The following is an 11668-nucleotide window of genomic DNA, read 5'->3' as shown; positions in this document are numbered from 1 at the left end:
CTTATCTCCAATAAACCACCAGAAAACTAGAAGTGCTGCTGTGGCTCAAGTGGTAGAGCACTAGCCTTGAGCTGAAGAACAGGGACAGCACCCAAGCCCAGAGTTCAAGCCCCACAACCAGCCAAAAAAAAGGAAAAACAAACCACATGCTAGTGGCATCTGTGAATAAGAAAGCATTTTGGGGCTGGAAAGATGGCTCAGTGGTAGAGTGCTTGCCTTGCATTCATAAGGCCCTGGATTCGATTCCTCAGCACCACATAAGCAGAAAAAGCCAGAAATGGCTCTGTGGTTCAAGTGATAGAGCACTAGCCTTGAGCTGAAGAGCTGAGGGACAGCACCCAGGCCCAGACTGGTTCAAGCCCCATGACTGACAAAAAAAAAAAAAAGAAGCAAGCAAGCAAGCAAGTATTTTGTAGCCAGCTTTAGTGGCACATATAATTACCACCTATTGGGAATACGAGGCAGGCGGACCCTAAGGCCAAGACTAGCCTGGGCAACTTTGACCTCTCAGGAGCTAAAGAAAACACAAGAATGGGGCCCTGGGATAAACACATACCCCACAGCTGTTAAGGAACTGTAATGACACGAACCCCAGCTGGTTGGGGTTTGAAAAGTCTTCAATTTGACCTAGTAGGTAAGAGGACTAATGAAATATATCATCCGTCAGTAGAATGGTTGCAACCAGACCTGTCTAAAGCTCTTCCCTTACAATGTACCTGTGTTATCTCTCTTCATTCATGCCTCAAACAAGCATTTTCTATTCCTAGGCCCCTATTGCTGTGCGGTTGGGCAAAGCTGCCATTGACAGAGGAATGGAGGTGAGATTCTAGTGTGTCAGGACTTGGGTCCACTTAACTCCAACATGTCAGGGTTGCAGCATTTTCTAGCTTCTGGGAACCAACAGCAAAGCTGAACAATGAAAAAACTTGGAGTCTGATCTTAGTTAACTCATTTACAAAATGGGAGGTTTGGGTATCCCTATTTCTTTCCCTTGGGAAGAAGAACGTTCAGAAAGGATAAATGACTCAACCAAGATCAGAAGTGAACATTAAGAACCTAAGCCTTTGGAGCTCTTGGGTCTATACTGATCTTCAGTAATGAGGCGTTGAGTCTTTACACATTGAATCTAGAATTGAGATTCAAGAATAAGATATAGTCACTGACCCTTGAGGTAGAAAGGGGTAAGATAGACATAAACCACTTAGGAAAAGTTAATTGTACCAAGCAGGTACTTGAGAGGTACACAAGGTGGGCACATGTTGCTGGTTCTGCTATTCCTGTTTGATCAAAACTTTTTGAGCAATGAGAGTTTCCACACATTATTTTTATTTTTTGGGGGGGCGGGGAAGGGTCCGGTCGTGGGGCTTGAACTCTGGGCCTGGGCGCTGTCCCTCAGCTCTTCAGCTCAAGGCTAGCACTCTACCACTTGAGCCACAACACCACTTCCGGCTTTTTTCTTTTTGCTTATGTGGTGCTGAGGAATGGAACCCAGTGCCTCAGGCATGCAAGGCAAGTGCTCTACCACTGAGCTACCTTCCCAGCCTCTCCACATGTTATTATTTAGGACAATAGAGGACAGAATGTGCCAGGGACCAGCTCATAAAGGCCTAGGGCCTACACTTCCTGAGGACCATGAAACTGACAAAAGGTACTGCTGAGGTAACGTGGCTAAGGATGGACACTAGCCTCACCATGAAGCTTGCACTCTCCCTGGGGGAAGTCAGCTTTACAAATGTCAGCCCTCACTTCTCCTCACACACTTTGCTTCTCCTATGCATCCCAGGCAGAAATTCCTGACAGGTCATCTCTGCTCCTACTCTGGCTCCCAGGGGGTAGCCCAGGTCAGGCTGAATACTTCTTTCTTGTAGGTGGATATTGCATCAGGAATGGCCATTGAAGGAATGTGCTACGCCCAGGTATGTGGCTGCTGCCAGCCTGCACATTTAGTAGAGGCTGGGTCATGAGGAGGCTTGTGTAGTTCAACTAATTCAGAAGGGTTCTCCCAAACCCAGTCTTGTTCTTGCTTAATTAACCTAGGGTGGCTCCAGGTAAAGCACATGGCTTCCCTCAGTTCCTTAACAACTCAATGGCATAGCCTACCCTATTGATATCCACAGAATCACAGCACAGGCTTGACAAAGGTACTCAACAGCCAAGCACCCACACACTTGACAAAGGTACTTGACAGCCAGGCACCCTGTGGCTCAAGCCTGTAATCCTAGCTAATCAGGAGGCTGAGATCTGAGGATTGAGGCTCAGAGCTAGCCCAGATAGGAAAGTCCAATTAACCACCAAAAAACAGGGAGTGGAAAAAAAAAAACCCAAAAAACGGGGAGTAGTGCTGTGGCTCAAGCACTCACCTTGAGCTGAAGAGCTCTGGGACAGCACCCAGGATGACTTAAAGTCCCACAACAACAACAAAAAAAAGGTACTTGACAAATTTGCTACCCCTGTACCCACTATAGAGGGCTAGGCTAGAGTTGGGACATAAAGGCTGTGACTTGCACTATACCCAATAGAGGGGCTACAAACCTGAGTCTTGACCTATTTAGCCCAACTTGATTTGTGTCTGTGCTAGTACTAAGGCCTAAACTCAAGGCCTCCCACTGTCCCTTAGCTTTTCATTTAAGGCTGGAGCTCTACCACTTGAAACAGCTTTTTGCTGGTTAATTGGATTTGTCTGCTGAGGCTGGCTTTGAACTGGTATTCTGAGCCTCCTGAGTGGTTAGAATTATAGGGATGAGTCACCAGTGCCTGGGTTAGCCCAATTCTTGAGTGAATAAAGTATCATCGAAACATTAAGAACCTAGTGACAACCAACTATATTCTCTTTTTTCTTTTTGTCGGTTGTGGGGCTTGAACTCTGGGCCTCAGCTCTTCAGCTCAAGGCTAGTGCTCTACCACTTGAGCCACAGCACTACTTCTGGTTTTCTGAGTGGTTTATTGGAGATAAGAGTCTCACAGAGTTTCCTGCCCTCGCTGGCTTTGAACCACAATTCTCAGATCTCAGCTTCCTGAGTAGCTAGGATTACAAGTGTAAGCTACCAGCACCCAGCCTATTCTCATATTCTTAATATTCTATATTAAGCAATTCTTTGGCAGCTGTCCCTGCTCCTACAAAACTAATATCCTGTGCACTGTTGTAGAACATACCAACCCAGGACCGGCTGGAAGGCATGGCCGCCTTCAGGGAGAAGCGCGCCCCAAAATTTGTTGGCAAGTGAGCTCCTTTCTTCCCCTATACCTGAAACACCAGACATGTATACCTTAAAGAACAGAATGCAAATGGGAAGTCTTCAGTCAAGACTGCCATACTTATTTCACCTTGGCCTTCAATTTCTTCACAAAGATGATCAACCATTACTAAATGATGGGCAAAATGATGACCTGCACTTCCTGTTGCATTCTTTCTTATTCCTTACCCTGGCTATATCATCACAGGAGTCAGGTTTGCTTAAAAAATGTCTGATTCTCCCTATCCAGATGACCAACTATAGATTAAAGAACTGCCTCTAGATCTGTGTTGTTGGCTCTCAGTCCATGGCCTCTGCCTCTCCATGACCAGCTTACTAGAGACACAAAGACCAACGAATCAGCCAGGCACCGGTGGCTCATGCCTATAATCCTAGTTACTCAGGAGGCTGAGATCTGAGGATCATGGTTCAAAGCCAGCCCAGGCAGGAAAGTCCATGAGACTCTTATCTCCAATAAACCACTAGAAAACTGGAAGTGGCATTGTAACTCAAGAGGTAGAGCATTTGCCTTGAGCTGAAGAGCTGAGGGACAGCTCTCAAGCCCAGAGTTAAAGCCCCACTGACAAAAACAACAAACAAACAAAATGAATCAATGGGGTCAGTGGTTGAAAAGGGATCAGTAGCAACTGCAGATCCTAGCTCTCTCCTTGTGATGTAACCTTGGACAAACTCCTTAATCTTCTGAGGCCTCAGTTTCTATACCTGTGAAATTAATCTGCCGTGCGGATTTAGATCAGTTACCTGGGCACTGGTGGTTCACACTTGTAATCCTAGCTACTAGGAGGCTGAGATTTGAGAATCATGGTTCAAAGCCAGCCCAGCAGGCTCATCTCCAATTATGCACCAAAAAAGCCAGAAGTAGAGCTGTGGTTCAAGAGGAAGAGTGCTAGCCAGCCTTGAACACAAAAGCTGAGAGAGAGCACCCAGATTCTTAAGTTCAAGGCTCAGGACCAACACACAAACACACACACCTTGTGTTCAATAAACATGTTATGATTGTTAGCTTACACTGTAATTGTGAGAAGTACAATCAGTGTTGAAGGACTTTTGTAGATTGCAGGTTGCAGGAAGACTTTTAATGGCCTTTGGGAGCACTTAAAAGGAAGTAGTGATTTTGAGGAAGCAAAGCAGAAATGAGCAGGCACCATTACAATAGATCCTTGAAGACAAGTAGGCATATGAATCAGCAGTGATGCAAATGACGCACTTGGAAAATAAATGGAGGTGGAAAGCTGGCATTTGCTTGTCAATACCAGCCTCAATGCCCTTTTCTTCTAAGGCTGCTTCAGGATCCTCTAGAATTGTTCTACCTAAGCATCCAGAGAAACCTGTCCTAGATTCACTGGCTCTACCACAGCACAGACACATCGTAATAACTGTTGATTTGCTAAATGCAAACATACAAAGGTTATACTTTGTTTCTTGGAAGGCAGGCTTCAGAAGTAGCACAGTTCTCACAACTCAGAAAAGTAACTGCCCTAAACTTCCTTTTCCTTCTCACCTTTCAACTGAGGAGAAAAAAATTTACCTATACCAGAGGACTGCTGTGAAGACAAAACTTGAAAGGGCACCTGATACAGGATTGGAACTCAGACATTCAAGGTTTGGCACCTGTGGTTCAGACTGCGTAGGACGCTGAAACCTGAGAGGCATTAGCAGCCAATTCAAGAAGAAATGCCTGCAGATTCCATGTCTAGTCATCAAAAAGCCAGAGTAGAGGCCTGGCTTAAGTAGTAGAGCATCAGTCATGTATTAGAAAGCTGAGGAAGAATGCAGCCCAGAGTTCAAAACCTTGTACACACACACACATACACATGTGCACATACCTACATAGACCCTGGTTCCCATGACATCCCTGCATTAGTGAAAAATTGGTTATCTGGTAAAACAATGCTCCAAAATGCTGGAACCCAGAGCAGGAAACTAAGACCTTTTTGGAAGCATGCAGAAGAATGGATAATTTACGGACTCACAAATTCTGCTTTGGATGAATAAAAGTTTAAACCATGGTTTAAGGTAACAAAAAATACAAAAACATATTTGTCAGTTATCAATAATAAAGAATAAATACAGGGGTTGGGAATGTGGCTTAGTGGTAGAGTGCTTGCCTAGCATGTATGAAGCCCTGGGTTCAATTCCTCACTACCACATAAACAGAAAAAGCCAGAAGTGGCACTGTGGCTCAAGCCCCAGGACTGCCATTAAAAAAAAAAAAAGAATAAACACATACTCAAACCCTTTTTTCTAACCCTTCCCCTTCCTAGTTTTGGGTATAGTCTGAACAAATTAACTAAATGCCACATTTACTTTATTCTGACCACTAATTGCTAGGCAAGTATTCTACCACTTCAGACACATCCTTAGCCTTACTTCTCATCTTCTTTCTTCATGTACATCTTTTTTGGTACTGTCATATAATCAGAAATAACAACTGAGAAAATTAACAAATATCAAGGACTCTGTAGGTCTTTCCTTCATCTTCAGGGTAAGCAAGTCCTATTCTCCTGATGAGCTCCCAAAGTGGAGAAACTGTCCAGGGTTAGGAAAAATTTGTACAACATTCCAACATAAGCTTCCAGGTGAAGTCTGTCAAGTCTATGGTTTTGGTTTTTTTTAATTACTGAAGGAGTGTCTCTAGAATGAGCCCAACCTGAGTTTGGAATTACAGTGATCATACAAGTTCAACCTTTTAGTAATAAGATAAACAAACAGGGTAATGAGACTGTCAACTCACAAACTCAAACTGGTTTCAACATTCGATTACCAATAGAACAGAAGACCTGTCACCTATGAAAGGCGTTCACTATAGTGGGAGCCTCTGATAATTCATAAAATGCATCCTGAAGTCCTCTAGAATGGAAGCTGCAAGCTGCTGTACTTGTGGGTTCACCTGACTGTGCTCCTGGGTATCATACAAAAGCTTCAACACTTCTTCTTCCACTATCATTTTGCAGTATTTGCTGGCTGAAAGAAAATGAAATAAACACTATGAGCCGGGTGCCAGTGGCTAACGCTTGAAATCCTAGCTACTGAGGAGGCTGAGATCTGAGGATCACGTTTCAAAGCCAGCCCTGGCACAAAAGTCCATGAGACTCTTATTTCCAAGAAACCACTAGAAAACCGGAAGTGGCCCTGTGGCTTAAGCTCACCTTGAGCTGAAGAGCGCAGGGACAGCGCCCAAGTCCAGAGTTCAAGCCCCATGACTGACCAAAAAAAAAGTTTAATAAGAAAAGCTAATGGGCCAGGTGCCGGTGGCTCATGCCTGTAATCCTAGCTACTCAGGAGGCTGAGATCTGAGGATCGCTGTTCAAAGCCAGCCCAGGCAGGAAAGTCCGTGAGACTCTTATCTCCAATAAACCACTAGAAAACCAGAAGTGGCGCTGTAGCTCAAGTGGTAGAGTGCTCACCTTGAGCTGAAGAGCTGAGGGACAGCGCCCAAGCCCAGAGTTCAAGCCCCATGACTGACCAAAAAAAAAAAAAGGATAATGGTTTTACACCTTAGTAAATGTCATTAACACTATGTGCCTTAATAGAACAGAATGAAATATCTTATGCCCCTGGAAATCCCAGGGGCATTTCCACACTTGTGGAAATAAAGCAGAAAATATCCAAAAAAATAATCAAGGGGCTGTGAAGGTGGCTCAGTGGCAGAGTGCTTGCCTCGCATCCATGAGGCCCTGGGTTCAATTCCTCAACATCACATAAACAGAAAAATCCAGAAGTGGCGCTGTGGTTCAAGTGGTAGAGCACTAGCCTTGAGCTGAAGAACTCAGGGACAGTGCCCAGGCCGAGAGTTCCAGCCCCATGACTGACACACACACACAAAACCAGAGAATAAAGGATCAAGCTGGTCCCTCAATGTACTAAACAGAAGCAAGAAACAATGAAGTATTTTTATGTTGGTACAGACTCTCAGGGTATATAGAAGAAGTCTTTGCTGAGAATTCATAACAACAGTCCCAAGTGGGTTTGGATCTATACCAAGTGAATGTTTCAGAGAAATTAAGAAGACTGGAAAGGTTTTAATGCAGTGTAGACAAAAAAAAAAAATCAAGAGATTCCCACACCCCTATAACCCCCACGCCCTGCCACAAAGCTGGTGTGAGAGTTTGTACCTGTCATTCCAGCTAAAGAGGAGACTGAGATCAGGAAGTTTATGGGTTCCAGACCATTCTTAACAAAACAAAAACTTGCAAGACATCAACAGAAAAGTCTGGGCATGGTGGTACATACCCTGTCATTCCAGCTCCTTGGAGAACATAAATAGGAAGATTGCAGTCCAGTTTAGGCAAAAAAAAAAAACAACAACAAAAAAACCTATTGCATAAATGAAAACAAAAATAGTTGGAGGGGAAGCTGGGAAGGTAACTTAGTGGTAGAGCGCTTGCCTTGCATGCCTGAGGCCCTGGGTTCGATTCCTCAGCACCACATAAGCAAAAAGAAAAAAACTGGAAGTGGCGCTATGGCTCAAGTGGTAGAGTGCTAGCCTTGAGCTGAAGAGCTGAGGGACAGCACCCAGGCCCAGAGTTCAGACCCCACAACCAGACCTAAAAAAAAATAGCTGGAGGTATAGTTTATAGCCTCCCTTATCTCCCAGGAAAAATAAAGGATAAAGGACAGAAAGATTTGGATATGCAAAAGTATATTTCTGAAAGAAATTCTACAAAAAATAAAATAAATGGGAGATGGGTAACATTTTTTAATCTCTATATTCAGGAAGCAAAAATCTCTAATCAGAATAGAAATAAATCCATCGTGGAGTTAAGGATCCCAATTTTGTTCCAATTTTACCAGATGCTACTGTACTTGAATGTTTAATAAACTGAACAGTTCTGCTGGTGGGGGAAAATACAATTAAGATGTACCACACAGGAACCAAAGGAAAAATTATCAGGGAATTAGCTGACAACAGAGCACAACAGCATTAATAGAAGATATTGAAACCTCTCCCACCCCTCTTTTCTTATTCAGATGGCTATTATTTAATAGTAAGAGTGGGGAGAGGGACTCATACTTCAATTAAAGAATTTTATTATTAACAACCCATCAAAATCTAAATCCAGCCAGGCACCAGTGGCTCATGGCCGTAATCCTAGCTACTCTGGCTGACATCTGAGGATCATGGTTCAAAGCCAGGCAGGGCAGGAAAGTCCATAAGACTCTTATCTCCAATAAACCACTCAGAAAACCAGAAGTGGCGCAGTGGCTCAAATGGTAGAATGTTAGCCTTGAGATCAAGAGCTGAAGGACAGAGTTCAAGCCCAGAGTTCAAGTCCCACAACCAACCAAAAAAATAAAAATGACTGGGCTCAAGAAAACAAAACAAAGGGAAGTGGCACTGTAGCTTAAGTGGTAGTGTGCTAGCCTTGAGCTGAAGAGCTGAGGGACAGCGTTCAGGCCCCCCCCCAAAAAAAAACAAAAAACAAAACAAAACATGGAGCGGGGAGCGGGCTGCTGGTGGCTCACGCCTGTAATCCTAGCTACTCAGGAGGCTGAGATCTGGGATCACAGTTCAAAGCCAGCCTAAAGCCAGCCCAGGCAGGAAAGTCCGTGAGACTCTTATCTCCAATAAAACCACTAGAAAAACCGGAAATGGAAATGGCATTGCGGCTCAAGCATAGATAGAGCGCTTGTCTGGAGCTGAAGAGCTGAGGGACAGCGCCCAGGCCCGGAGGTCAAGCCCCACCACCGACAAAAAAAAACAAAACAAAACACGGTGAGACCCTATCTTTTCACATGGGGTCTGAAAGCAAAGAGGGCTATATGCCTAGCTTAAGTGTAGAGTAGTGCCTACCTAGCAAGCACAGGCCCAAAGTTCAAAAGAGGCAGGGAAAAAAAAACCATATATATATATATTTATTTTTCCCCACTAAAACTGGATCACACTAAATTAGAACTTCGTCTCTAGGAACAGCTGGTATGTGTTTGTATCTTGGGCAAGTTACTTCCCTGAACCTCAGTTGTTTTTTTCTTTGCCAGTCCTGGGGCTTGAACTCGGAGTCTGAGCACTGTCCCTGAGCTTCTTTTGCTCAAGGCTAACACTCTAACACTTGAGCCACAGTGCCACTTCCAGCTTTTTCTGCTTATGCGGTGCTGAAGAATCGAATCCAGGGCCTCATACATATGAGGCAAGCACTCTACCACTGAACCACCTTCCCAGCCCTCAGTTGAAATTTTTTATCTCTAATATTTGGATATTAATAATAATGCCAACCCCTTGTAGTTTTGAGATCAAATGAGATACTGGGGCTTGAACATGAGTAAAGGATATAAACTAAAAATTCCCAAAGGGGATTTTAAGCAGCAAAACATGTAAGAACATACTCTGCCTAAGAAATAAGCAGACAGCTGGCTTCCCAATCTCTTAGACGGGCGCTGGTGGTGGCTCACGCCTGTAATCCTAGCTACTCAGGAGGCTAGGATCTGAGGATCAAGATTCAAAGCCAGCCCAGGCAGAAGAGTCCCCATGAGACTCTTATCTCCAATTAACTACTCAAAAACCAGAAATGGAGCTGTGGCTCAAAATGGTATATCACTAGCCCTAAGCAAAATGGCTCAAGGACAATGCCCAGGCCCTGAGTTCAAGCCCCACCACCAACCGCACACCCACACCCCCCCAAAAAAGAGAAAGAAAATTAGGATAACTACCCAATTATTCACAGCACTTGCCTTTAGGTAATAGGAGTGGGTAAAAACTTGCACATAGGTCTATACTACTTAGATGTTCCCTCCTAAATATACTGCCAATTCTGTAGCTCTTCTTTTTTTTTTTTTGCCGGTCCTGGGCCTTGAACTCAGGAATTGGACACTGTCCCTGAACTCTTTTGCTCAAGGCTAGCACTCTACCACTTTGAAGCACAGTGCCACTTCTGGCTTTTTCTGTTTATGTGGTACTAAGGAAACAAACTGAGGGTTTCATGCAAGCACTCTACCACTAAACTACATTCTCAGTCCTTACTGTAGCATTTTTTAAGCTAGTAATTTTCCCCTTCCTTTTTAAAAAGTTAAATCCAGGACAAAGGTGAATATTCAAAGTCCATTTTGACCTTTTTCATTATTTAGAAAACTATTAGTTGGAAAATTACTTTAATACATACGGTTTTTACTGCAGACATGATACATAGCCCATAGTGCCCAGAGTTGAACCTCTGGTTGAGAGAAGTTGCCAAGTAGTGGGAAAAATGCCCTGAAGGATCTAAAAATACAAAAATGTTAGTTTAGAACTCAGGGATATAAAAACCATCTTCAATATCTTCTCTCAGTGAGGAGACAGATGTGTTCTGCAGCAAGCACAGGGACCATCCAAAAAGCTGCATATGAATTCAGCATTGTCACATTTGCACCCTGTCAGCCTTCTTCCATAGAGAAGTTCACTGTCAGCCTCAAAACTCAGCTTTTCTATAAATAATTTTTACAATATCACAGAAAAGAAATCAAGGCTACTTGATATTGTATTGAGTACACTAAAAGCAAACCTAAGAAATCATAATAAAATTACCTGTAAGTCACCAATGCTGACATCTTACAACTTGAACTTGGCCAATTCTGGATGGTTGCATGCTAACTCCAAAAGAAAGAGGAGAAAACAAAGATCTTAATATTATATGCTGTTACTTTAGAAATACCATTATAGAATATTTTGTTCTCTGTATTTTGAAACATACATTTTCAAAATGTGGCAATTACAAATTTAGATATACTCACTTGAGAATAATCAATTCGATAATTATTATACACACACATAATATATGAACAAAGTCATGTAGCAAAAAAATGCAATGAAGTTCTGAGGATATAAAAGCTCAGTGGTACCAGGTGCAGTGGCTCAGGTTGAAAGCAAGCCCAGGTAGAAAGGTTTCAGGGAAGCCAGGCGCCGGTGGCTCACGCGTGTAATCCTAGCTACTCAGGAGGCTGAGATCTGAGGATCACAGTTCAAAGCCAGCCCGGGTAGGAAAGTCCATGAGACTCTGATATCCAATAAACCACTAGAAAACCGGAAGTGGCGCTGTGGCACAAGCGGTAGAGTGCTGGTCTTGAGCTGAAGAGCTGAGGCACAGCGCCCAGGCCCAGAGTTCAAGCCCCACGATCAACCAAAAAAAAAAAAATAAGAGAGAGAGAAAGGTTTCAAGGATTCCTTCTCACCAAAAGCTACATGCAGTGGTACATGTTTGTCATACCACCAGTAAAAAGAAGCCTGAAATAGATGAGACATGGTCTTGGCACTCACCTAGGTAGAAAGTTAGATCCTATCTCAAAAAATAACTAGTGGATGAGCTGGGAAGGTGGCTCAGTGGTAGAGCGCTTGCCTTGCATGCATGAGGCCCTGGGTTCAATTCTTCAGCACCACATAAGCAAAAAGAAAAAAGCCAGAAGTGGCGCTGTGGCTCAAGTGGTAGAGTGCTAGCCTTGAGCTG

The 11668-nt window shown here is 43.6% G+C and overlaps 2 protein-coding genes across 2 annotated transcripts in view; one reads left to right on the top strand and one right to left on the bottom strand.

Annotated features, from left to right (window-relative positions):
- The window catches only part of Echdc2 (enoyl CoA hydratase domain containing 2), an 18371-nt gene extending 14849 nt beyond the window's left edge, over window positions 1–3522 (top strand). The window contains exons 8-10 of the mRNA XM_013022231.1: window positions 768–818; window positions 1869–1916; window positions 3147–3522. Coding sequence (XP_012877685.1) covers window positions 768–818; window positions 1869–1916; window positions 3147–3224 — 177 coding nt within the window. The 3' untranslated portion in view covers window positions 3225–3522. The remainder of the gene's footprint in view (window positions 1–767; window positions 819–1868; window positions 1917–3146) is intronic.
- A 2535-nt stretch (window positions 3523–6057) lies between these two features.
- Zyg11a (zyg-11 family member A, cell cycle regulator) overlaps window positions 6058–11668 on the bottom strand; it is a 46228-nt gene continuing 40617 nt past the window's right edge. The window contains exons 12-14 of the mRNA XM_013022198.1: window positions 10753–10814; window positions 10352–10449; window positions 6058–6218 (exon numbers count right to left, since the gene is read on the bottom strand). Of these exons, the coding sequence (XP_012877652.1) occupies window positions 6058–6218; window positions 10352–10449; window positions 10753–10814 (321 nt within the window). The remainder of the gene's footprint in view (window positions 6219–10351; window positions 10450–10752; window positions 10815–11668) is intronic.

The sequence above is a fragment of the Dipodomys ordii genome, unplaced genomic scaffold (assembly GCF_000151885.1).
Source record: "Dipodomys ordii isolate 6190 unplaced genomic scaffold, Dord_2.0 Scaffold61, whole genome shotgun sequence".
Classification (NCBI taxonomy): Eukaryota; Metazoa; Chordata; class Mammalia; order Rodentia; family Heteromyidae; genus Dipodomys; species Dipodomys ordii.
Note: the sequence above shows the minus strand (reverse complement) of the source record. Positions and strands in the feature narration are given on the sequence as shown.